Source organism: Ipomoea triloba, chromosome 7, assembly GCF_003576645.1.
Source record: "Ipomoea triloba cultivar NCNSP0323 chromosome 7, ASM357664v1".
Lineage (NCBI taxonomy): Eukaryota > Viridiplantae > Streptophyta > Magnoliopsida > Solanales > Convolvulaceae > Ipomoea > Ipomoea triloba.
This window is the reverse complement of record NC_044922.1, coordinates 12,504,714-12,532,694: the sequence shown is the minus strand read 5'-3', so window position 1 is coordinate 12,532,694 and position 27,981 is coordinate 12,504,714. Positions and strand designations below refer to the sequence as shown.

Here is a 27,981-nt window from a genome sequence, read left to right as displayed (position 1 = left end):
CTCCGTTACATATTCCGTCAAATTAGTGTTAAAATGGAGGATATTTTCGTCCATTTACCTATTGTTAGCCTAATAAACATTGAGAAATAGTTGAGGGACCATTTTGAGAATAGTCAAGAGACCATTTTGGGAAAAACTATTTTATTTATTTCATTTTTGTTTATTTTCATTTTTTAGACTCTACAAAATTAGAATTTCTATACATTTTTTTCTTACAAATATAAATAGTTAAAATCGCACAATCCAACCTCAAAATTTTTAACTTTCTTTACAGACTTTTCCTCTAAATATACAAACTATTCCTATGAAGTTTTACAATAAATTCCGTAAATTTCATAAATACTCATATACTTCTTTTTTTATTCTTTTATTTTTTTTTATGTTCATAGATAATCAGTCACTATGTATCACATTAAATATTACTTTTACCATTGAAAATAAATTTTTTTTCAAGCGTAGACACCCAAAGAGTGTAAAATGTAGGGAAAATATTGGATCGAAAGGTAAATTTTTCTAGTAAACTTCTCAGGTGAGCCGAAAAGTAAAATCTCGTCAATGTTTCCTGTAATATTTTCTATATTTGATTTCAAAGTAATTATTAAATTTTATATTAATTTACATTATTTAAGATATTGTATGACATCTTTTATATGTTTTCCTCTTCTTATTTTTTTTATTAATTATTAATTATTAAGGCAAGTATAATTTATTTTGTAATGTGGACACATTATTTTTAATAATTTTGATTTAATTAAATTATACCTTAATTATAAAAATCTTACCTAATAATTTTAGTATATTACACGGGACACAATAATTATTATAAATAATGTTTAATAATTGTCAATTTGTATTCAACAATAAAATTTATAGTTAATTTTTAAGTCAATCATAAAATCTTTTGTGTTGTGGGCACATTATTTTTAATTATTTGAGTTTAATAATATTATATCTTATTTATAAAAAAATCGAAAGTAATATATTTAGTACTACGAATGTGACTAAGAATTATTTTAATCGGTGCTTAAAAATGAGTATTTATAAAATTTACGAAACTTATTGTAAATCTGCATAGGAATAGTTTGTATATTTAGATAGAAGGAAAAAGTCTGTAAAAAAGTTAAAAATTTTTAGGATGGATTGCACGATTTTAACTATTTATATTTGTAAGAAAAAATTGTATAGAAATTCTAATTTTATAGAGTCTAAAAAATGAAAATAAACAAAAATGAAATAAATAAAATAATTTTTCCCAAAATGGTCCCTTGACTATTCTCAAAATGGTCCCTCAACTATTTCTCAATGTTTATTAGGCTAACAATAGGTAAATGGACGAAAATGCCCTCCATTTTAACACTGATTTGACGAAATATGTAACGGAGGACCAAATTGGGTGAGTTTTTGAAAGTCGAGGGACCACATTAGGTGCAATTGAAAGTCGAAATGCAAAATTGAGAATGAGCAATAGTCGAGGGACCATTTTGGGAAAAAACTCTACTTGAACATTATAAGCATCCAACACAAGAGGATAAACAGATATCAAATCCAAGTTAGCTGGAAGAAAACGACCGAGATGGGCAGAATAACAATCTATGATTGCTAAACTGCCAAGTTTTGGAGCAGTAATGTTAAAATCAAAGATGTTTACACATCCATCAAAGGACAGATTCTCGAGCATAGGAAGATTTGTTACACGATTTGAAAGATTACTAGAATCAAATTGAACATTTTCAAAACAAAGTGAAGTGATGTTTGGTAAAGAGCAATGTGCATTTTTTACTTTAACAAAGGCTTGACGAAGATGCAACCTCTTCAGTGCGCAGCATAATGTTGCGCTGAGATCCATCAATTAGTATCAGAGCTGAGTCTCGATTAGTATCAGAGCTAACTCTTAATTAGTATCAGAGCTAAGTCCAGTTTTGGATGAAATGCGGGCGAAAGACAGGTTAAAGCGCGTACGCTAAGGATATCAGGGATTGAGTTAGGCATGTGTGGGGCCATGCAACAGTCACCTAGGTACTAGAGTCGAGTCTAGTCTTGAATGATATATGGGTATAGGTCGGGTCAAGGCGCGGAGGCTAAGGATATCAAAGACTGATTCAAGCATGCTGCCCGACTAGGCATGCAACAATCACCCAGGTATCAAAGCCAAGTCCAATCCCATATGGGATGTATGCGTAAGTATCAGAGCTAAGTCTAGTCCCAGAGAGGATGTTAACGTAAGTCCGATCAAAGCGCAGAAATTAAGGACCGAGTTTGAGATGTTGCACGACTGACGTGCAGCAATCACATGATGTGTGACCCGCTAGGAAGTAAGCATAGTGCAACAAGGGGCATTTTTTACTTCTAACAAAGGACTGATAATGATGTAACTTATTCCGTGTGCAGTAAGAAAATATGCAATTCCACAAACTGTACTCATATTCATATAACTTAAACCCAAGGTGGATTCCTTCAATACCCTTTTGTGTGACAAAAAGAAACACTTGATCGAAGTAATCAAACCTAGACCTAAGCTCTCATGCCTCCTCATATGAACACATGAAGATAAATTTACAATAGGACTATTGTGCTGTAATAGAACTTTGTTGATTACATACAAGTCCGCAGATATATCACGAGTTCTTTTCATTTTCTTTGTAGTTTCTTTCGAGCATTTTTCATACATGTAACCAAAGAAATAATCATTAAAGTGGAGTTGTGCCAAATTGAACTTCATATCTTTGTAAAAGTTAGACAAAACAACTATTCTAACAGCTTCTTGAATCGGTAATAATACCAAAATCTTGTAAACTATACCACCTGCGAGTCCACTAATTCTATCTATCCCCTCCACTATCTAGAAATCTTGAACATACTCAAATTAAAGAAACAACAAATTAAAACTAGTTGCTTAAAAAAAACAAATTAAAACTAGAAGATAATCCTAAACTGGGTAAACATGTCAATAGCTATTGAACATTTAAATTGAACACCTCAATCACAACCAAGAAGATACCAATTATAAAATATGCAATATACAAAATTAATGGAGTGCATATCCTGTTGGTATAATTGCATGAACACACAAAGGGTAACACACAACTAGAGCAACCGAAAAAGGTTACTGACAAGAAAAACAAATCAAAAAAATAATAGAACCTGAAAACTGCATTGTGGATAGAACCACTACCTCCGAGCACCTAGTGTGAGATGGACTTGCATTAAATAGAGATGCATAAGAAGTGTATGATGGAATATGTTTTGTTGAGAAGATACTGAGATTATCAGAGATAATCTTGAAATGATCCTGGATGATTTGAAAACGGACACCTAGGGGAGGAATGAAAACCAATCACAGCCGTTTATCTATCTAGATCTAACAAAGGGAACTTAACACCAATAGAACTAAGCATATTATCTATCTGCATAGTTAATTCCTTAATATCATAATAATTAGAGGCAATTAGACTAATAATTACACGAAAGAAGGGATGAGAATCGACAGAATAAGCTTAATTACCATAATAATTATTATGCAATTATATTACTACCAGTGCAACAAGAGCTTTCATGCAATCCTTGGCCAGTTCAAAACAAGCCACATACAAGTTAAATTCCAAATCTATCATCTCAAGTTTCCCTTCCAGGTTCCACATCCTGGAAAGATGGTTAAGGAGAACATTAAAAATGATGCGCTTACCTAGAAATTTTAGAGTTAAAGCATTTTTCCATGGGTTGACAAGCTCTTTCTAGAGCTCTTTAGAGAATTTGATATTCTTGACAAGCCGGGAAGGATCTCCATCTGGTGAAGAGCCAGTCGTCGGCGGTGAAACCACTGGACTTTGCATTGGAAAGGAAACTGCGCGAACGGTGGATCGTGCCAAGACTTACCAAAAGAAAAAAAGGTAACCATTTAGAGTACAAGAGAGAATTCCCTTTTAACTATGAGCATCGATCTAGAAAATCAAATTAAAAGTGCTCACTATTAATATGTTTCAAAGGCAATTATATTAATACTAGTTTTATACGCGCATTGCGCGTATAGGTTAATGCCCAATGTTTATATTTAAATAAATATTTGAAAGTATATCAATACAAGATTATATAAGAAAAGTTTATACATAGGTAATTGAATGTCGAATTTTTTATTTAAATATCTAACTCAAAGTATATGAATCCAAGATAATATAGAAAATTCATTATAATTATTACTAAAATAAGTGTTTGTAACCTTGTAAAATCGATAGTGTAAATATTTGGTCTAAAAATGATAGTCTAAATAAATACTACTTTTCATTTGAATTTTTCTAAGTGTTCTTAATTGTCTTTTGAGTAACATTGTCATTGTCTTCATCTTTACTATTTGTTCTCTTCCTTTTTGTTGGTAGTGTGTTATTTGCAATTCGATTATTGTTGGTAGCATAGATGACAACGTCATGTAATGAGATTATGATATAGGAGCTATGGACTTTTCTTTAGGTGTTCTGCTTGGGGTTCATTTGGTTCAACCATTATTGTTGAATGAGTTATTGTGGATAAAGAAATCCCTAGTTTAAGAAATAAGATTAAATAAATTAATAAAAATTTAAAAATTTAAAATATTATATATTCCAAAGATATTAAAAGGTAGTTTCTCGCTTCAATTTGTTGGGTAATGGGTTATTTGAGTACTTTCATTGTCAACAAATCCCCCAAGTTTCAATAGCTTTAGTTTTATTGAGGGGCTTAATGTGACGTGGGGCACTTTCCTACACATTTCCGAGACGTGTGGGACACCTTGCCGAGATTTGCTACACTTTTTGGACCTTTCTAGGAGTTGTACATAACTTTTTAGACCTTTCTAGGAGTTGTACATAAGTTCCCATAGTTGGTAGAATAGTCTAGAAACATATACATAACACTAGAGGTAGTAGGGAAGTATAGAACATTCTAGAATATTATGGAATCCTCAAGTGTGTAGAAATAGTTTTGGAGGATTCTAGAGAATCAATATTAGCCGTAGGATTAATTAGATCTCCACCATCCATTGAGGAGGTGGAATGGGTATAAATACCCCTAGTAGGGCTCATTTGTAAACCATCCAAGGAATCCAAGAGATGATCCAAGAGTTGTATTCAAGAGTGGAATAAAATGTAGAAGTATTACAAGTTCCCTACTAAGTTCTAAGTGTTCTGGTTATGCCTGCCACGGTAGTAACAAACATGAAGTAATCTTTCGTTTTCATTAGAATCCACCAATTTTTTTGCAATGCACCCAACTCCTGCACATTGATAGTAACGTAGTAACGTGTCATCGGTAGTAACAAACATGAAGTAATCTTCCGTTTTCATCGTAATCCACAAATTTTTTTGCAATGCACCCAACTCCTGCACATTGATAGTAACGTAGTAACGTGTCATCTCCCTGGTATCTTCCAGCAGAGTACCATCGATAAGCATCAACGAACTGATTATGGTGTATCTCAATTTGGATGATGTGCCCGTAGTGATCAATCTAGATTAGATGCGCCATACCCTGTTCTTTATTTCTTGCACAGGATTCTTGATTTCTTAAATTTGCCGCGAAACCAAATGACGATTCCCACAACTAGCATAATAATAATAATAGCTAAATATTGGATAACACTTTATCCAATATTTCACTATTCTATATATATCTATTTTGTTACAAGTTCATAGATTCACAATCAAACTGGTAACATGACATATCAAAACTATTTTAATAATATTTAAAAATAAATAATCATGATTATTCTTAAATTTCTCGTAAGGCGTCAACAACACTAAACAATATCATGACTACCCAATTGATAATGAAGTGAGATTACACTAAACATTTCTAGAAACACTTATTTTACCTTATAATTATAGTGAGCATGGTCTAATTATTGTATTCAATCATAATATGAAGTCAAACTTCAATTCATTAAACTTTTACATAGATTTTCATAATAAGATTTTTGAATGCCATAGAACATCCTTGTTATCTCAAGGTGGTGAATCATTTAGTAAAAACATACATCTTTGTATGAAATTATATTAGACTTGTCAAGTTTATTTATAATTGATGGGTGAAAAGTGACATTTTAAAAATAGTAATGGTGTAGTTATTATAACAATTAATTGCGTTCATTATGCCACTATGAGTGCTAACATTACAATCGTTATAGTCATTAAAAATATTTATTATGACATAAATGTCAATAAATATTATTTACTTTTAGTTGGGAGGTTAAAAAAAGCAACAATAAAAGTACTTAATTGTCCAAGCTTTAACGTCTTCGGTCACTTACTTAAGTGATTGAATTACACAAGATTTAGCTAAATCGGTATTATTGTAAGTCTTTTATTAAAATTGCACATGTCTCCATATGGAATTGTACTAGAGTTGTGAAGTATCTAACTACCCTATAAGAGACAATGCAGGTTATGCCCCTGAATTATGTCATTATTTTTTTAAACTTGTTACTTTGTACATTATGCTCAAAATATTGAGCTTTAATAATTTTCAGACTAAACTGGCATTACATCGTTAAATATTCCGTTAGTTAAGTATTAATTGTTAAATCAATTACATAATTGCATTTTCCTTTAATGCATTGCTTAATAGAAATAATTCACCTACTTATTAAGTATTATATTAAACCAAAAAATATGTTTTATTATGAAGTATCATTTGCATATATACCAATTATAATACATAACTAACACACACAAATAAACATGAACAAAATTATCAAATTGATCACATATAAATAAATCATTTACAATATTTAACTATACAAACATCTCTCTATTATAAATACATATAGATAGAAATATAACATAAATTCTATGACTTGTGTCATTTATTTATTTATATTATTGTTTTTTAAAATAATTGAATATAATCATAATTGATGGATAATACACTAGGTATGGCCCACATAGACCGGTCTAAGAGAATAACTGGATCACGAAAGTCCAAGAAAGAAACCCAGTACAGAGCTATCCAAGAATACGATACGGATTAATAGACTTAGTATTTGTATTATTAATAGGATTAGGGCTTATTAGTGAAGTTTGGCACACTCCTGAGGTCGACCTTAGTCCCATCTTTGAGAGTGATGACAATGTCACCCCACTCCCCGATGAACCTAGGCACGACCTGAACATCCTTGATGACTTTGTAGGAGAAATCGCTTCTGTCCTGCCCGGAGATGACAGTGACCCGGAGATTGGTGAATCTGTAGCGGAGAGAGAAGGCTCTGAAAACTGCGGCGAGAGTGAGCGGCAGCCAGAGAAGAGTGAAACCCAGAAGGAGGTTGGCTACGAGGTCGCCGTAGTGGGCCCCGCCGTCGAAAAAGATGGTTTCTTGGGAGGATTTGGCGGAGGGGACGGCGGCGGCGGCGGAGGGGGAGGATGGCTTGGAGGAGACGTGGAGTTTGGTGATGGGTCTCGGGGATTTTGAGGCGTGGGGAGAGAATGGGGGGTGGGGAATTGCGGAGAGGTAACGGTGGTTGTGGGAGGTGATGGTGGTGGCGGCTGGGGAGAGGAGGCGAGAGGCAGAGGTGGTGGTGGCGGCCATGGCCGGTTTATCCGTTAGGAAACACAGTTGTGTGACTGAAAGAGTTTTGATTATGAGGTGTGTTTTTTTTTTTTTGGTGACTAATATGAATCCAGGGATGAGTAGAATCATGAAGAACAGTGATGAACTGGAATCTGAGAAACTTGAGGAAGGTATCAGAAATGGAATAATTCAGATTATAAAGAAGAGAGAGCAGACAAAAACTGGGGAACCAATAAAAAGCTCTACAAGAAGAAGTGATTTTCTTGAGAAACTCTTGGAGGCTAATCATCAAGAAAATGGTGATGACAATAACCAAATTTGCATACAAGACATGGTTGATGAATGCAAAACATTCTATTTGGCGGGGCACGAAACGACGACGTCTTTGCTTGGATGGGCAACTCTCCTTCTAGCTACACATGAGGAGTGGCAAGAGAGAGCAAGGAAAGAGGTCATGGAAGTGTTTGGGCAAGAGAATCCCACCCCTTATGGCATTGCAAGATTGAAAATTGTAAGTACTAAAATTCCATTTTATTGCATAAAAAAAAAAAAGGAAAACAACACTTTAATTTGGATCAGGGTAGAGATGTTATCGTGGCTGGATTTTAGGGCGAACAAGATGAACACCAAGTCTCAATTTTTAGAAAATACTCAGTGAAAAAGGAAAACAACACTTTGATTTGGGTCAGGGTAAAGATGTTATCCTGGCTGGATTTTAGGGCGAACAAGATAAACACCAAGTCTCAATTTTTAATTAATTAATGATTATGGGATACATATATGCATAAATGGACCTGTTTGGAAAGGGAACAGGATTTAGGAAGGATGAGGGGCCGTTTTGCAGTTTTACAGCAAATTAAAGCTGAGAGAATAGGAAAAATGCCGGAGTTTGGATTGGGTAAGTATCTCCGGCGTGATCTCTTTTAGAGGTCTAAGGCTGATTTGTTATATTTCCGGCGACTTTCATGGCGACTTCTTGTTATATTTACAAGAAGGCAGTTTTACGTTCCGACAGATGTTCACCGGCTGATTTTCAGGCGATTTTGTTGAATTTTTCGAGATACTGTAGTGGTTTGACGGGAGATTCTTAGTTTTGCTTTAATTTGTCTTAAGATTTCATTATGGTTTGCCGGCTGTAAGACGGAAATTTTTTCTCCATCTTCACCGGCAGGTAGCAATGGCGGCCTTTCTTTTGCAGTCATCAGTTTTGCTGGTCTCTATTCTTCTCCGCCGAGTTGGTCATCGGAAGGAAGGGATGCTTGAGTCATGGTCAATAAAGTCAAATCAGGCTCAATATGGCAGACAAGGCTTTAAATGATTTTCAAGTCAAATTGTTGACTTTGCTTTGTAACTCATATTTTTTGCATTGTAGTAGGGATTTTGTATTTGACCCATTAGATTTGTTTGTAGCTTTTGGGCCAACAGTCCTTGCATGGACTTTATTTTGGCAGATTTGCTTTGGGCCGTTTGGGGCTTGCTTGGAGTTCAACCCAGTGGATGGTCTGCCATTTTACACTTTGTGTTAAAATGGTCATCCTCCATTTGGGCCGAGAAAGCCCTATCTGGTATGTTCTTATTTGGTGTCTATTTATTGTCTGTTCTAGTTTCGCTTTTGTTTTGTGTATGAATGATTTTTCCCAGATAATACAGATATGAAAATGTATATTAGCAACATCGTTTTGTTAGGTTAGCTGCAATTTAAAGAAAAATAGTAATAAAGCTTGATAATATAGCATTTTCACTTTCTTCTAGCCTGGTTCTGATATAGTGAAAGTATGCAGATGTAGAAGTTCGTGTCTAATCTCTTATTCTGTGGTTGTTTTATAGGTTTAGATATTGCTTATCGTAGTTATAATTCTGATTACTTTTTGCAATGATTATAATGAATTCCATTGTAAACTTGATCTTGATTTATAAATATGTTTTACGTTCTCAATTGTGATGTGGCCTGGATATAAACTTCATGTATTGAACCACTATGCTCTCTAGTTGTAATCGCTGTACAGCCCAGTTTTTTGGAGAACTTGGGTGCTCATCTATACATGGACATTCAAATGGTTGTTTCTTCCCAGTTTCTACAGCATCAGAGGCATTGGTAGAAGATGATTTTGAGCAGTGTGAGCACACAGTCAAAAAGTGGGCATCTTCTTCCCTTGAATCAGAAGTCAGCGAAGACAAACATCTGTTGAGGGACTTGCTATTTTTACTTCATGTACCTAGGACAGGTGGAAGGACTTATTTTCACTGGTAATCTTCCTCAATCTTCCTATCTCATTTCCTGGCCAGCCATGCTATACTTTTATACTTCGCAGGCTCAGATTAACATCATTGTTGCTTATGTTTTCATTTTCCATTTGTTGCAGTTTCCTGAAAAAGCTTTATGCTAACTCTTTGGAGTGCCCACGCTCCTATGATAAGTTAAGGTTTGATCCCAGGTAATAGATTTTGTTATCCTTGTACAATCACTAGTCTACTACTCTTTGGCTCAGTTTGTGGGTACCACTGTTATTTTCTGATGCTTTGATAGAAACACGGGAGATAATCTCTGCCCCTAAAATATCCTTGGGGAGCATTGTGTAGGTAACCAACTTTTTGAATATTACATTAATTAGTTATACATAGTAGGCTCCTTTTTAAAAATATATATATAAATTTTAAAGAAGAATGTGAGTACATGTTAGGGCTGGGCAGAATAAGGCTTAGTTGAATTGGCAGAAAACTTAGTATCACTTGAAATCTAGATTTTTTTAATACTTTATGAGTTTATAAGTACTAACATATTCTAGTATATTATATTGGTATATACACTGCTCCAAAAAACATGGTTGATAAGATTGTAGGCGCTCCTCGGGCGCTCGGGGGTGCCTAGTGCCTAGGGCGCCTAGGCGGGGATTAATCGGCGCTTAGGCGCCCATGTATTTCTTTTATTTTATTTTTTATTTTTTATTTTTTAAAAATATATTTAAATGGTTTTCAAAAAAAATATATTTAAATATTTGTTAATTTTTTAGAGACTAATAGTTATAAACTATATAATACTTTAATAGTAAATACTAAAATATTAAATATTAACCTAAAAAATATCTAGAGTTTGAACAATTTAGGGTTATTTCGCTCAAAACGATATTGTTTTGAGTGAAATAATCCATTAAAAAAACAGAACAATAGCTAATCGACCGACTAGATGGCCTAGTCGGTGCCTAGGCCTAGGAGGCCTAGGCGGTTAGTGCCTAAGCGGCTTAGGCGGCCGCCTAGACCACCGATTAAGGTGATACGCTAGGCGGTCGACCGGTGCCTAGCGCCTATGCGGCGATTAATCGGCGTCTAGGCGGGACTTTTGCAACATTGCCAAAAAGACATAGGTTTATTTATTTATTTATTTCCCTCCTGTGGTGGGTTGAGGTGGGCTCTTTCACTCTCCTTTTAAGTGGCAAAACAATAAGCTTGTTAAGCAGCATACTCTTTTTGCCTCTTTTGTAATTTTCCTTAATGTTTTTGCTTTTGGAGGCTTCAAATAAATGTTGCTCTAATTTCTACCCTTTTTTTTTCCCACTCTGCAGAAAGCCAAACTGTCGTTTATTGGCTACTCATGATGACTACAGCTTGATGTCGAAACTTCCTAATGATAGAACTTCTGTGGTGACAATTATTAGGAATCCAATTGACCGTGTTTTTAGTGCTTATGAATTTTCAATTGAAGTAGCTGCTAGGTTTTTGGTGCACCCTAACTTAACATCTGCCACCCGAATGTCTGGAAGGATCCGTTCAAAGTCAAAGGGAGTAAGCACTCTAGATATCTGGCCATGGAAGTATTTGGTTCCATGGATGAGAGAAGATTTATTTGCTCGAGTATGTTTCTTTTTTAAGACACCTCTCAATATTTAATAAAGTTTGAACAGCTTAACAAGATTCATCTTAAGTACACTGCAAGTTTGTAGGGCAAACCATGAACCTTAAGTTTTTATTTGAATACATTGACCATCAGACCTAATGCATAGGATATTAACTGACGGTTGGCAATTATGTAATCTCTGAATAAACCTCACTGCTCTGGTTACAAAGTCGTTGAATTGCTAGCTATAAAAGTCCTTTTGACTACATATTTAAATTTGTGGTGATGTCATTCTACCAGCTGCATATATATATCTGTGATTACCACCACTTTTTCTCTGAGGTATATCCATCCATAATGTTTTTCCTGTTTCTACATGTGCATTTGTGCCTAAATAATTTGAAGTTGTAGTGTTTTTTCTTACCAGTTACCCCTTACTAAATGTCCATATGATCTTTGTTCCAGACTAATGAGTTCCAGTTCTATTAGTGTAGAACTTGGCAATGTGATCTTTTAATGTAGTTTCCATCCCTTCTATTGTATACATATTGCATAATTTTGGTATCTATGGTGCCTACCCCAAACACATAATTACATTTGTGGTCGTCTTGAATTGTAGTTGTGCTCTTATGACATAGGACTATAGGAGAGGCTTGGAGACTTGGAGTGATCGTTGTATAGGTTGTATGCAAGGTGGAAAAATGGAAAACTGGAAAATGGAAAAAAAAAATGACGAAGAAAATGTGAAGGAGATTTCACAGACCAATATATTGATTGAGTATTTATTTTATTGTTTAATTATCATTATTAGGTTTTAGTATCATGAAACACATCTCATAGAAATATCATGATATGCAGCTAAAGGAGAATGCTAGAATTCAGGTCTCTACAACCATTATTGATAATAATAATGACATCATTATTAAGATTCTAATCGATTCCTTCCTTTTTGAGTAAATTCCTTTGCAACAAGTCGGGCCTTGTATCTCTCAATATAGCCTAATGAATCTCTTTTGGTCTTAAAGACCAATTTGCAGCCAATAGCCTTGGCCCCAGTAGGCAATTCAACAAGTTCCCACACCCCATTGCTCTTCATGGAATTCATGGCTTCAAACCATAAGTCCAACTGTGCACAATTTTTGAGAAAAACGTTTCAGGATCATTTTCAGCTCCTATGTCAAATTCTTGTAGATACGAAACATAATAACAGCTCGTGGAATCTCAACAGTAGGTGGTTATCTGCAGACGGAACTGAAAGGGCACTGCGGATAAGGACAACACCATTAGATGACGTAGAAAGTTGAGAGCTAGTATGATCAATTGAAAGAACGAAGTCCTTAAATCGATCACTCCCACTAATTAAGTCATCTTCAAGAAACTTCGCATTTCTTGATTCCACTACCCTAGTAGTATGAGATGGACAATGAAACCTATAACCCTTAGAATATTGTGCATATCCAATAAAGAAAGCACTAATGGTCTTTGGGTTAAGTTCCTTTTCGTGTGGGTTATAAATCCCCACCTTAGGTGGACATCCCTAAACACGCATATGTTGCAAACTCTGTTTCCTACCTTTGAATAACTCAAACGGCGTCTTAGGGACAGCCTTGGTTGGAACACAATTTAATATTTACGTTGCCGCCTCAAGTGCTTTAGTCCACAATGACTTAAGAAACTTAGAGTTGCTTAGCATAGTCCGCACCATATCCAGAAAGGTCATGTTCCTTCTTTCAGCTAGACCGTATGCTCTTGAAGAAACTTAGTAAATGAGACCAGGTGCTTGTCCATTTTTTTAGTGTATCTACCCTAATATTCACCACTCCTATCAGATCTAACTATGTGTATTTTCTTGTTACATTGGTTTTTAGCTTCAGCTTTAAATGACTTAAAGGAACCAATGCTTCAAGCTTATGCTTAAGTAAACACACATAGAAAAATCGTGAAAAGTTATTAATGAAAGTGATGAAAATTTTCTGACCGGATATTGTCATATGTCAGTATGAATAATTTCCAACAATGTTGTACTCCTAGTGGCACCTTTCTTTGACTTGTTTGTCTGCTTACCCTTAATGCAGCCAATGCAAGTCTCAAAGTCAGTGTAGTCTAGAGTAGAAAGTACTCCATCCTTTACCAACCTTTTTATACACTCAAGGGAGATATGATTTAATCTCCGATGCCATAACATTGAGAAATTGTTGTTAATACTGCATTGTTGTTTTGAATATGCAAAGAATTATAAACTGAAGCATTCTTTAAATTAAGACGAAAGAGACCATAAGACAATGTACCAGTACCAACACAAGGAAAAAAATAAGAAATAACTTGAAATATTTTTATTAAATTAAAAAAAACGAAGGGTACAAGTCTTAAAAACTGAAATTAAGTTCCTTTGATAAGCTAGGAACATACAATGTCTCGTCTACGTCAAAACAATTCAAAACTAGAATGCAAACTCTGACAGCTTCTACCGGTGACTCAATCTTATTTCCAGAGAAGATGCTACACTTAGGTCCCTTCGGCTGCCTCAGTCTTGTCATATCCTGCAAGGAGTTTGCAATGCGGATTAACTTGTGACATATTGGATTTGAAACGTATAAAAGAAGAGGAAATATTACCTTTCTTGGACATCCACTTCTTAAACGTGATACAATCTTTCTTCATGTGTCCCTTCTTTTTACAAAAGAAACACTTTTGTATCTTCTTTATGTCAGCATTTGGGGTCAGTTTCCCCTTTGTTGCTGCAGTGAATCCCATAGCTTTCCCAAATTTTCCTTTAGGCTTTGCTGTGGCCAACATAGCAATCTCGCCAACCTCTTCACTAAGACTTTCTTCCTCTTGTGCACACATGGTTATCAATTCATTGATAGTCCAATTATCTTGATGTGTGTTGTAAGAAATCTTAAAGGAGCTATAATGTTGAGGGAGGGTGTTAAGTGCAAAGTGCACAACAAAGGAATCTGGTAAAATTATTCCCAACTTCTTCAGTTGCGCTGCAATATCCCTGACTTGCATGATGTGCTTGCGCGTGCCTTTGACAGAGGAAAGACGAAGACCAACAAACTTCATGATTAGAGTACTTGCCAAAGCTTTATTTGATGTAGCATATTGGTCATCAATAGCTTTGAACAAGGATTCGACTTTATCAAAATGGTCAACTGAGCCACGAATACTTCTTGGAATTCGTGTCTTAATGAAATACACACACAACCGATTGGACCTAGTCCATTGTGCGTGAAATTTCTTTTCATCCTCAGTGCTATCATCAGTGATAGGAGGAGGCTCTTTATTTTGAATAGCGAAATCCATCTCTATCAACCCTAAGTGTAGGAGAACAACGTCTTTCCACTCTTGGTGATTATCATCACTTAGAATAGGAACGTCAATCATTATTGTGTTTTGAGTTGGGATTTGAGTAGGTTCTGTAAAGAATAATAAATGTTTGGTTAGAATTTTCGAGGCTAAAAAATAGAGAGAGAGAGTAATTGAAGTACATAATACTACCAATGTAAATTATGTAAAAGATAAATCCGTATGCCATAAAAATTGCCTGTGGGCTAAATTCTTACGCATAATGAATTTATCAAAACTGAATGGTGGAAACAGAATGGGTACGATTTGGGTATGGATTTTCCACCCTTAATGACAAGCCTACCAACCTATATGCCGATACATAATCCCTGTGGGCAAATTATGATCATAGTTTAGTATTTCATCCTAATTAACCCTACAATTATAACAAAATTGCATGTGGGCTAAATTTTGCCATATAACGCAGAGTTAACTACAAGGTTCTTGCCTAAACTTTATGTGATTAATACTTAATATGTAATTTCAGTAAATTAAAGATGTTGTGGCTATTCTTTAATTGACCAAAATTAAATATAATCACAATGGCAAGGGTATTTAAAACCTAATCAAACAAATTAAACCAAAACATGATTAACAATCCTTAGGTATACTCCCAGGAAAGTTGGTTGGTGCTAAGGCTCCATTAAAAAACCAACTCCTTAGACAGAGTAGCGTCGCAAGGGGACTAGTAGCAATATGGCGGTTTTAGCCAGCAAAGCGTTTTAAGCCAGGGCCAGGGAACTAGTATTCCTCCCCAAGAAACTTCCCTAAATCATGTGTTCTCATATTTTAAGTAAAATCGTTTGGTTGATCTAAGAATATAGATTCACCTAGGCTTTAAAAATATGGTGAACTATCTTTTTAAGATGTTTTAATGTGCTTGAAATAGCACAAGAGGAGTAAGAATGAAAGAGTATAATAATATGCTTAATTTATCCTTAAAAGGCACTAAATTCACCTAAAAAGCACTATAATATGCATAATAGGCAAACAATTCAGTCCTAAAAGGCTCTAAATTTATACTTAAAGAACATGCATTTCTAATAGGCATAATTATATCAATCAAATAATTAATGCATTAAACAGAAATAAACATGCTCAGATTACACATATTATAACTCAGTACTCCACAATTAAATTGTAGCACTTAATACAATTTAAACTGAATATTCAATATTAAAATTAAAATTCAAACAAATTTAAAACTTAATAATTTGTTCAAAATTGAATAATAATTTTAATATGGACTTCAATTAAACATTCAAATTGCAACACTTAATGCAATTAAACTAAAATTCAATATTGAAATTCAAACAAATTCAAAGCTTAATAATTTGTACAAAATTGAATAATAATTTTAATATTGACTTTAGTTTAAAAAAAAAAATTCAATTGGATTATTAATTGAAGAAGTCCAAAAAAAATGAAGAGTAAATAACAATTAGCAAGCCCAAATCAAAACAGGCCCAGAATGATAATTTTTTTTTTAATTTTTATATAAGAGCCCAGACCTAGCCCAATTGGGCCAGACCCAGCCCATTAAACTCATCAGTCATCATCCTCTTCTAATGAACTAACAGCCCTACGGCGTAACAACAACACAGAACAGCGTAATAATGGCAGCCATGGACAGCAGCACGTCGCCGGGATCCCAGCGCCGCCGCCGGTCGCCTGAAGGAGGAGATAGCAGCCGTGTCGTCGCCGGGGAACCCGACTCCGCCACCACCGCCCAACCTCGTTGCGAACCAACGCCGCCGCCGTCTGCCTGCTCTGTCGCAAACCGAACCAGCCGGCCGAAGCCGTTGTTCTGCGCCGCCGGAAAGCGTCGGACGCCGGTGAAGCCCAATCCGGCGAGGCCGAAGCCGTTTGACGGCAATAGGTAATAAACCATTTTTTTTTTATTGCCGTATGAAGCAAAGAGGATATAATAAAATTAGATTCATTCCTCCATCTTTATTAATTGGCAAAAAAACAGAGAGAAAAAAAAAATTTATATAAATAAATGATCTGTATGAATCGCAGTCCGCAAAGGAAAAACAACAACTATATATATTGTTTCCTTAACGATTTATATAAACGCTGAAATTAAACAAGGAATTCAGCAACCCAAAGGAATATGATTGCAGAAAAAGAAATAACATATGCATCCTCAATTATACAACAATGTATAGTCATATGTAAAAAAAAAAATTATGCAATCAATTTAAAAAAAACTAGGCAGAGATTTAACTGAAATCTGATACCAACTGTTAGACTTAATTTATCACATAGGAACTTAATACATGATAATTAGGATCGTACTTAAATTACTAACCTTCAAATTACTAACCTTCAGCCATAGCTTCCGGTTGATGAAGATTGTGTATTCACGGGACTGTTGCAGAGTAACGGGTATAGTTTCTCTCACTTTCTCAACCCTCTCTTGATGGTGTAGAGAATGAATGATCAAGCAGTGAGAGGATCAAGTGCTCTATTTATACTAACCATATGCCATCAATATGGTAATATATCCCTTCCCCAATTATACTTCCAATCACCATTAGTGTTTACCTTAATTAACATAAGCTGATATGGAAGTAATGCACCATATAATTATATTACCTTAATTATTATAATTACTACCTATATTATAATAATGTAATAGTGGTAAGTGTTACATTTGGTACTATAAATCTCCTACATCGTGCTGTTGATGTTCCTATTCTCGAGAATATGTCATTTCTCAGCTGTCAAAATATATTTTATTTTAACATTACTGCTCGAAAGTTGTGTGGTTTAACAATCAAATGTTGCTCCTCTAATGTCCCTGACAAATTTCTCCGAGTAAACTTGGGCTTGAAATCTATTGTGACTTTTGAATTGGAAGGTTCTCTCCAGGTATTTAGCTGGATATTTTTCATTGGATTATTATTTATTTATAACTTTTTTTTAGGAACTGATGTTTCTTTCTTTATTTTGATTTTGAAGGAATTTGATAAAGAGTTCACTAAGTTGGGATTTCAACTAAATGTGGAATACCTTAAGCTGTCATGTTTCTCTTACAAAAGTGATGTTATAAGTTCTGCATTAGTTCCTTTGTTGCGATTATGCCCGAAGTTATGCAAACTCGAGATAAATTTATCACAGGTGATTTTAATTTTGATGGATACATTTTTCTTTTATTCACCGATATTTTTGTTGTTTCTGTATTGTTTTGCCTTTTATTTGTAATCCTAATATGATTTGAATATTTTTAATTGTATGATGTTTTTTTATAGCTTGAGGTGGTGACATTTGATTGTGTCGACGCATGGTTGAAACTTTTGGAAAGACTTCATTCCGCAACTCAAACAAATAAGATGCTTCAAGCTTTGAAGGTTACCTCATTTACAGGGTCAAAAATTGAACTCCTTTTCATTGCAAAGCTACTTGCGAGCTTTTCAACACTCAAGAAGGTTGTCATTGTTCATAAGTATTAGTGCAACAAGGAGGAGGATATAATTACAAAGGAGCTTTTGCATTTTCTTGGTACCTCAGCAGAAATTATTTTTGTTTAATGGGTATATATGTTTGAAAGTATTTTTGTTTAATGGGTATGCTTCAAATTATTTTTGTCTACTGGTATGTTTGAAATTATTTTTGTTCAATAGGGGTGGGTATGTTTCCATGGAATGTACTAGTACATAGTACTATGTGTCTTGACTTTTGAGTGATACCAAATGAATGGAAGGTGTTTTGTGTAATATAAATAATTATTTGTATAATACCGTTATTGTGATATTACCACTCGATTTTTAATTTGATCATATTTCTTATCTTATGATATTTCTTTGTGCTACTTTTGGCATTTCGATCACTCTTAACTTAAGAGACACTTTGATAATATATAATAAAATCCTAACAAATGTCATTTACTCATCATTTGTTAAAAACCTCGCCAAATTCTTCTTTCTCTAATAAAAACAGCTTGAAAAAAGAAATTGAATCGTTACTTAGTGAAGCTCAATGAAGTTAATTAAAACTATAAAAGACAATTAAAGTCGATAGGGTAAAGCTCCATGCTATGGTGGCCAAGCAAAATTTTGTGCGGGGTATTATTTAGTCCAAAAAGAACATTTTGGCACCATGGAGAACTTGTTTCGTGCAACTGGCAGCAAGACATGGTGCTATCCATCCCTTAGATTATTTAGATTCAAAATTCATTTCAATCAATTTACAATTCATTAAAAAAAAACAATTACTTTCAAAATTATGTATCAATCAATCATAATATGACATGATATGAGTAAAGAATAGAGCGAAAAGTGACAATAGGTGCATATGTTACTCGAGCCAATAAACATAGATTAGGTGTGGAGATCAATATTTGCCACACTCATTTTTCAAATTCATTTTTCACATGCCTAGATTCTTGAGATTGTTTTACATAATTTCTTTATGAGAAATTGTGGGTCGTTTACCAACTTGAAAAATGAAAGATTTTCCAGAAAAATGAAAAATTGGAGAAATGGAAAAAGAAAAATTGGAGAAGTTTTTTACTAAATTTATTCTTCCAGTTTTAATCTCACCTCCATTCTTCCACTTCTTATACAAATTTGGACAAATTTAATAATATATTTTTATTAACTTTTGTTAGTTTTACACATTTAGTACTAATTTATTGAATTTGTAAAATGAAATTTAAAAATTAGAGAAATAATAATTGAAAAACTGAAGAAATGACGAAGGAAAACTAGAGAAATAAAAAAAAAAATGGAAGTGAAAAAACAAAAAAAAAAAAATAGAGTAAAGGACTCTGTATCTCATTCACTCTGACACAATTTAGAAGAAGGCAAATACTCCCTCCGAGTTTCTTCAGCTAATGACCAACAGTTTCTTCATAGTCACCCTATAGACAAAGACTTGATCTTCCTTCATCTTTGGCCCGAGACGAAGACGAGTAGACTTTATCAAAAGCGCAAGCCCAACTCAAACGGTTCTCCTCCGACGCTCTCTCCTCTTTTGGCGTTTGAATTCCAGGTTTTTCTCTCAAACCCAATTTGCTTTGCTGCTGTGTGTGTACGTATGTATGTATGTGTGTGTGTGTGTATACATTCTTCTGGATTTTAAAGCAATGTGGATTAAGTTTTGATTTTAGAATTTTGGGATAAAAAATTAGGTTTACAAAGTTTGAATGCTAGAAATTTGTTTGTTTTGAATTCGTTGTTTCTTATTTCTACTCTGCATAGTCCATGTATGATGTTTGGCATATTCCTATAAACCTGTCTGTGTTTAAGAGTTGCAATTTTATTACTATGTCTAAGTTATCCCATTTTTGGACTGTGTTTTAAATTTTGATTCATTTGTTAGTTAATTTGCATAGGTTTAGGTTATTGGATTATGGCATGGGGGAGATCAAGAGATAGAATCAGTCAACTTCCCGCGGATATACTTGACCACATCTTGGGATTTTTGCCAATTCAAGATGCGGCTAAAACCGCCGCGTTATCTTCCATTTGGAGAGATGCTTGGCTTAGTCTTACCCAACTGAATTTTGATGATGGGTTCTTTTGTTATATTTATAGAAAACATCGTCATGCTATCAAGTATGGCAAGAAATTAGCTGTGAGCTTATACGTGATCAACAAAGTTCTGCTGCTGCACAATGGAACTATTCGGAAATTTGTTCTAAATATTTATAATGTTGGGATACATGCAATTAGCCAATTAGGTCTCGGTCTTATGACTTCGACCAATGGTTACTTTTAGTCACACGGAAAGGTGTTGAAGAAATCTACATCTCTTTTGAAAAAGAAGCATACAGGTTGCCAAGCTGCGTATTTTCTTGTTCAACACTTAAGAGATTGCATCTTTATGGTGTCGCTGTTGAACCAATGAATTTCCCTTGCAGATTACCTAATGTTGCTTCACTTTGCTTTCAATGGGTTGACTTTGGTCCTATAAATTGTGCTATTGATGTTCCTGTACTTGAGAATTTGTCATTTCTCAGCTGTGAAAACATATTTTATTTTAACATTGCTGCTCCTAAGCTGTGTAGTTTAACAATCAAATCTTGCTCATCAAACGGGTTAGGCAAATTTCTCTCGGTTAACTTGTACTTGAGATCTATTTCTACTCTTGACTTGGTTGGTTCTGTCAAGGTATTTAGCCATAACTTTTCTTTCTCTGACTATTGTTTATTTATAAGTTATTTTAAAGGAATTGATTCTACTTTTTTTTTTCTATTTGATTTTAAGGAATTTGTTAAAGAATTCACTAGGATTGGATTTCAACTAAATGTGGAATACCTTAAGCTTTCATGTTACGAAGAACTCTATATCCAAAGTGACAAATCATTTTCTGTGCTTGCTCATCTTCTGCTATTATGCCCTAAGTTACGCAAACTGGATATCGATTTATTTTGGGTAATCTTCATATTCATTGATAAATAGTTCATTTGTTCATTTTCATATTGTTTTGCATTCCTGGATAAAATTGTGTAATGTTGATTTAATTGAGTTTTGTTTTCTCTGTATTTGATGCTTGTCTATAGCTCAGGTCAGTGGCTACTGAATGTATGGACACCTTGTCAGAACTTCATGTTGCGGCTCAAACAAATAAGATGCTCCATGCTTTGAAGTTGATCTCATTTAGAGGGTCACATTCTGAAAAGCTTTTCATTAAGAAGCTACTTGCTAGTTTTTCAACTCTTGAAATGGTTGTCATTGTTCGTGACAAAAATTACTGCAAAAAGTACACTACTGGAATTATGCAGGAGCTTTTGGATCTTCACGTTGCCTCCACAAAAACGAAAATTATTATTGACTAGTGAGTATATTTCCATTGAACAAACAAGTTTCTATTTTGTAAATTGTTTCTATGAAAATCTCTGCATTCCATTTAGTTGCTGTGTGTGCCCCATCTTGTGGCAACTTGAGATATGCTTATCGATAATATTCATTTTCACAGCTACCTTATTCAGTGAAGTTTTGATTGTTTGTATTATTTTGCATTCCCTAATGCAATTTTGTCCCAAATTATTTTTGGTAGGTTGATGGAATGAAGCCTAATGGTGACAACATTGTCTGGATGTTTTGGAAGTAGAGCGGCTTAGTTTAGCTCACACACAAAATTCTTCGCACTGAGGCTCGAGGAATATAATGAAATACTTTTCGTCAAGGCATTACTTGTTTGCTTTCTTTTGCCCTCTTTTTAAAACTCGAGAAGGTTGACATTGTTCATACAATCATACCCATAGTTTGCAAGATGTTTTGAATTATCCTCGTGTTTTAGAAAAGCAAAAATGATTTTCTGCAAAAATGATTTTCTTTTAAAAATCTTGTTGTATTTTTACTATTAGACTCAAATCCTTTTGTTTCCTCCTATGAATGATATGCTCTATAACGATTTGCAATGTGCCATGGTTAGCTTGTATATAATTTTTGGAGCTTAATTTTTTTTTTTTTTGTTTGGTTTTTATTTCATCACACCACTCTAGTTATATATACATTTAATTTCAAACAATATATTAGGCCTAATTATGCTTAGACAACACCTTTTTGTTGGTGAAATTTTTACACTCAACTCATTCATGAGTGGTGAATGGAAGTGAGTAGCCTTGTGATTAATGTAATTCTAGTAGACTTTTTGAAATATAGAGATTCAGATCGATTGTCACAGTTGTGACATCTTGCAAAAAATGTTGCTATCAAGTTTAGGGCAAATTATTGTGTGAATTATGGTCTACACAGTGTTATGTAAACCATAATAAAAAATACATATTTAATATACTAAAAGTACATTGTTTGTGTACTGAATATACATTATACAAAATAATTTGATTTTAGTACTCAAATAATGTACTTTAAAAAAAATACAATTTACATTTTTAATATATTAAAAGTACATTGTTTGTATATATATATATATTGGTTCAAATGCGGCGGCGAGCTCCGGTGCGGTCATGCGGCCTAATCAGCACCATCCAATTTCATTAATCTTACTGAAATGTGAAATTCGCGTATGTTTAAGTGGAGTTATTATGGTAATTTTAGTATTTATATTACATGAATTGGAATGGTGCATTTTAGTACATAGTGTGGTGTGTTTGAATACATGCTGTGGTGCGTTTTATTACATATGTTGGTGCATTAACTGTGTGTGTAGAATGGTGTGTTTTAATCTATCCGTTGGTGCATTTTCATACGTAGAATGATGTGTAACTGTGTTGTGGAATGGTGTGTTTTAATACGTCGTCTGGTGCATTTTAATACATTGAATGGTGTGTATTTTAACACATGTGTTTCTAATAAGTGTGGTGCATTTTAATACGTATAATGGTGCATATTTTAGCACATGTTTTCTAATATGTGTAAATTAATATGTGTAAATAGTGTATGCTTATAATCTGACATGAGGCACGTTGTGGTACATTTTAATACATAAAATGATGTGTTTTATTAAGTATATTGATGAATTTTAAGTGAATAGACGCATTTGGTATATTGTGTGGAATGGTGTGCTGGTGCGTTTTAGTACGTAGAATGGTGTGTTCTGTAACATATATATATTGCGCGTTGATTTGATGAGTTGATATAATCTAATGGCTGAAAATAGGCCACACGACCACACCTAATGACCAGGCCACACCTGAACTCTACCCTATATATATATATAGGCCCCATCAGATGCGGCATGTCTCCCCCGTGCGGCTGTGTGGCCTGATCTACACCATTAGATCTCATGATCTAAGGCTTCATATTAATCCAAACAATATAGGCGCTTCATCTTTAGCTACGCGAACGAGAAGGATAATGTTGACAATTCACTACAATTTCAAAACCAGATCAGACGACGACGGAGATCAGACTTGAAGTCGACGAGCACTGAGCAACAAACACCTGACGAGCGTAGAAGGGACTCCATCACCAGCAACGAGCGCTCCGTTCCGAACAAAACGCACAGGTCGACTCCAACAGAGGAACGAGAATGGAGTAATTCGCAATAGTCTGTGGATTATCAACATTAATCTGGTTCATATTTGAGATAATATTGGTGAAATTCGCAATAGTATGTGTATTTGGTGTGTGGTGGTCAAGTGGTGTGTTTTAATCTGAGAAGTGGTGCATTTTATAACGTATAATGGTGTGTTTTAATTTTGTTGGTGCATTTGAATTTGAGTGGTGTATTTCTGTATGGTGGGGAATGGTGTGTTTTAATTTGTCCAGTGGTGCATTTTATAACGTAGAATGGTGTGTTTTAATACACATGGTGGTGAATTTACGAGAGTAGTTGCATTTGGTGTGTGGTGGTTAAGTGGTGTGTTTTAATCTGAGAACTGGTGCATTTTCGTACGTTGAATGGTGTGTTTTAATTTTGTTGGTGCATTTGAATTGAGTGGTGTATTTTGGTATGGTGGGGAATGGTGTGTTTTAATTTGTCCAGTGGTGCATTTTATAACGTTGAATGGTGTGTTTTAATAATACGTTTGTTGGTGCATTCTGTACTCTAACATTACCTTCCCACTTACAATTACCATAAAGCCCTCACTTAAGTTACGCGAATTAAACTTCCTGAATCCTAATATATAACTTCCACCGTCAGATCAACACAATCCAATGACGCATACTAGGCCACATGACCGCACCTAATAGCAAAGCCGCATTTGATTAATATTCTATATATATATATATATATATATATATATATATATATATATATATATATATATATATATATATATATATTATTAATTTATTTATATTAAGTGGAAGGGGGAAACCCATATGAGACCATGTACAGTTAGGCAATATTATACATAAAGCGCCATGACGGACATCCTATCAAATCATTATCTAATAGATTCCGAATATTCTCCGGAGGATCATCTAGAATGAGTATGCCCTTATTGGGAGTTCTCTTGCCGTCTTGGCTAGCTGATCTGCCACTGCATTTAGCTCCCGGGGATTGTTCCAGCGCTCCAGGATTCCACCTTACGAAGCTCCAGGAAATCACACGACAACTAATGAACATTGTTTGTATATTGAATGGACGTTATTTGATAGTGTGATCTACACAGTTATGTGGACCTTTATCCACACGATAATGATTGCAAGTTGAGTGATAGAAAAATTTTGCCACTCATTTTTCAAATTCATCTTAGACTTGGTTTCCTAAATGTTTTTCAAACTCGTGTACCATAGTCAAAACAACTTTATTGTTTAGTATGTTCATAGCATATATACTTTGTAGTTCAATATTTGTGGATACTTTGTTCGAAGATGATGCGATAATGAATTGTAGTAGTGTGAGTTAAAATACAAGAGTCCTAATATATATAAACATCATAAGATTGATATCTAACCTTACCATGTACTACCGTACTAGCATATGAGTTACAAAACCCTAATTAGCATATATTCTTGAATTGATCGAATTTGCAGATATCTAGAAGATCAAAAGAATTGAAGAAGATGGACAATTCATCAACTCCTGCTACTTCCATAGATTCTCTTCCCCAAGAGATAATTCTCAAAATTCTCACCACTCTTCCTCCCAAATCTGTACTTTCTTTCAGGTGCACTTCTAAATTCTTCCTTTCTTTCATCCCTCGGCCGCACGTCGCGTTTACAATCCTCCTCTCGCTCTCACCCACAGATCAGTACACTGTGGGCTACACTACTGAAGAGACCCATGGAAGGCTCCAACCCAGTCTCTTGGACCTTAGTACAATTACACAAAATATTTTTCTTCCCCAAATATTTTTTGAGCCAGAGCCAGGTTGTGGGGACCTTTGGAGAAAAATGTTTTCCCATGCAGCCTTCGGTTTTGATCCGGTGTCGAAAATGTACAAGGTTTTTAAGTCAGTATTATACATTAATAATACTCACGACTATTAATACCAGAGAGTGTTGAAGGTTTTAACCCTTGGGGTGGATGAATCATGGAGGGCGGTGACTACAGAAAACTCCTTCTCCTTCCTCCCTTGGAAGCCTATTGCTAGTGTTCTAATTGATGGTATTCTCTATTTGATAAATTTTAACATGAATGGCATGGACGAACAAGAAATAGTTGGAGTTGATATTGAGACAGAAAATTTAATTAGGGTTATACCTTTTCCCTATATATTCCAACACTCAGCTGTTTCGCCAACGACGTATCATTCATCATGGGTGAAATTAAATGGTCGACTAGCATATATTTATGTTGATGTAAAAAGGACCCGAATATTTGTTTGTACTTTGGATGAATCAATGGGACCGGGGTGGGACAAACATGAGGTTCCTCTTACATTGGAAGAGGCAAAACTCATTAGCCAAGCTGAATTCATGAGCTTTACCGCTAATAGTATTGGAGAAATTGTGTTCTTGATTCGAGGTGGGAGTATGCCTCCTACAATCTTAATTTATGCATGTGGAACACAATTATGGAGAAAGTTTGAGATTAATGGTTTTTCACCTTTTGGAAATTTGAGAAGAATGTTTGTGCATGTTATAGAAGAGAAAGTATATTTTTCGGAATGAATTAGAAGATGGATCCGATTGGATGAGTCTTACCCAACTCAATTTTGATCATGAGTTCTTTCGTTATATTAATAATAAACATCGTCGTGCTAGCAACTATGTCAGGAAATCAGTTGCAAGTTTATATGTGATCAACTATGTCAGGAAATCAATTGCAAGTTTATATGTGATCAACAAAGTTCTCTTGCTGCACAAAGGAACAATTCGGAAATTTGTTCTGAATTTTTATAATGTTGGGATACTTACAATTAGGTCTCGGTCTTATGACTTTGACCAATGGTTACTTTTAGTCACACATAAAGGTGTTGAAGAAATCTACATTAAAGAAAAAGCATACCGGTTGCCAGGCTGCATATTTTCTTGCTTAACACTTAAGAGATTGCATCTTTATGGTGTCATTGTTGATTCAATCAATTTCCCTTGCATATTACCTAATGTTGATGAACTTTGTTTTGAATGTGTTGATTCTGGTCCTATAAAATGTCTAGATTGTGCTATTCACCTTACTGTACTGAAGAAGTTGTCATTTATCCATTGTCGTAACGTATTGCATTTTGACATTACTGCTCCAAAGCTGTGTAGTTTAAAAATTCATTCATATGCCGTGATGGACAAATTTCTCCCCTTAACTTGGAATTGAGATCTATTTCTACTCTTAATTTGTGTGCTTGTGCCCAGGTATTTAGCCATACTTTTTTTTAAAAATTAACTATTGTTTATTTATATTCTTTTAAAGGAATTGATTCCACTTTCTTTCTATTTGATTTTCAAGGCAATTTTTAAAGAATTCCCTAGGATGGGATTTCAACTAGAAGTGGAATACCTTAAGCTTTCATGTATCACTTACAAAGGTTGCTATACAACTTCTGAATTAGATAATTTGTTGCAACTATGCCCCAAGTTATCCAAACTCGAGATAAATTTATTAACGGTAATCTTAATTTTGATGGATAAATTTTTTGTTTATTCACTAATATTTTTTGTTGTTTTTGTATTGTTTTGCATTTATTTGTAATCCTGATCTGATTTGAATATTTTTAATTGTATAATGGTTTTTTATAGGATGGGATGAGGACAGATTGGTCCGACGTATGGTTGAAACATTTGGAAAATTTTCATTTTACAGCTCGAACAAATAAAATGCTTCAAGCTTTGAAGATTAATTACCTCATTTAAAGGGTCATCTTTTCATTAAGAAGCTACTTGAAAGCTTTTCAACACTCAAGAAGGTTGTCATTGTTCATGAAAGTATGTTTTACCGCAACAAGAAGAATAGAATTACTAAAAAGCTTTTGCATTTTCATGATACCTCCTCAGCTGAAATTATTTTTCTGTAACGGGTATGTTTGAAGTATCTTTTGTTTAATGGATATGTTTCCAATTATTTTTGTCTAATGGGTATGCTTGGAATTATTTTTGTTCAATAGGGGTGGGTATGTTTCCGGCCACTAAAAATGTACTAGTACATACTACATAGTGCTTTTGTGTCTTGACTTTTGAGTGACAATCAAATGAATGGAAGGTATTTTACGGTTCTAATCTCAATATTCATTATTGTGTAATACTGTTTTAATCTCAAGATTCATTATTGTGATATTATCACATTAAATACCCGATTTTTAATTTGATCATATTTCTTTGTGTTACTTTTGACATTTCGATCACTCTTAACTTAAGAGATACTTTTGTAATATATATAATAAAATCTTAACGAATGCCATTTGGTCATTTGTTAACAACCTCACCAATTCTCAAAAAAAAAAAAAAAAAAAAAAAAAAAAAAAAAAAAAA

The 27,981-nt window shown here is 34.3% G+C and overlaps 4 protein-coding genes across 6 annotated transcripts; 3 read left to right on the top strand and 1 right to left on the bottom strand.

Moving 5' to 3' along the window:
• Positions 1-8,825: 8,825 nt before the first annotated feature.
• LOC116024155 (protein-tyrosine sulfotransferase-like) lies at positions 8,826-11,667 on the top strand. The gene is made up of 5 exons (XM_031265055.1): positions 8,826-8,877; positions 8,982-9,095; positions 9,537-9,777; positions 9,894-9,965; positions 11,091-11,667. The coding sequence occupies exons 1-5, from the start codon at positions 8,826-8,828 to the stop codon at positions 11,413-11,415; spliced, it is 804 nt and encodes a 267-aa protein (XP_031120915.1). The 3' UTR covers positions 11,416-11,667.
• Positions 11,668-13,867: 2,200 nt separating this feature from the next.
• On the bottom strand, positions 13,868-14,749 carry LOC116024154. Its single transcript, XM_031265054.1, has 2 exons — positions 13,978-14,749; positions 13,868-13,902 (listed from the first exon to the last, which is right to left on the bottom strand). Exons 1-2 carry the CDS (start codon positions 14,747-14,749, stop codon positions 13,868-13,870), a joined length of 807 nt encoding a protein of 268 aa, XP_031120914.1.
• A 1,556-nt stretch (positions 14,750-16,305) lies between these two features.
• LOC116024939 lies at positions 16,306-18,472 on the top strand. 2 transcript variants are annotated; one of them, XM_031265980.1, is made up of 4 exons: positions 16,306-16,589; positions 17,046-17,587; positions 17,678-17,836; positions 17,968-18,472. In XM_031265980.1, exons 2-4 carry the CDS (start codon positions 17,423-17,425, stop codon positions 18,166-18,168), a joined length of 525 nt encoding a protein of 174 aa, XP_031121840.1. In that variant the 5' UTR covers positions 16,306-16,589; positions 17,046-17,422; the 3' UTR covers positions 18,169-18,472. The 2 variants fall into 2 exon arrangements, with proteins under 2 accessions (XP_031121840.1, XP_031121839.1); XM_031265979.1 differs by having other exon boundaries at positions 16,306-17,836.
• Positions 18,473-19,481: 1,009 nt separating this feature from the next.
• On the top strand, positions 19,482-22,107 carry LOC116025941. Of its 2 annotated transcripts, none has more exons than XM_031267335.1 (5): positions 19,482-19,708; positions 20,052-20,829; positions 20,926-21,093; positions 21,222-21,496; positions 21,719-22,107. In XM_031267335.1, coding segments are annotated over exons 2-5 (711 nt in total). In that variant the 5' UTR covers positions 19,482-19,708; positions 20,052-20,562; the 3' UTR covers positions 21,720-22,107. The 2 variants fall into 2 exon arrangements, with proteins under 2 accessions (XP_031123195.1, XP_031123196.1); XM_031267336.1 differs by having other exon boundaries at positions 20,039-20,829.
• The last annotated feature ends 5,874 nt before the right edge of the window (positions 22,108-27,981 follow it).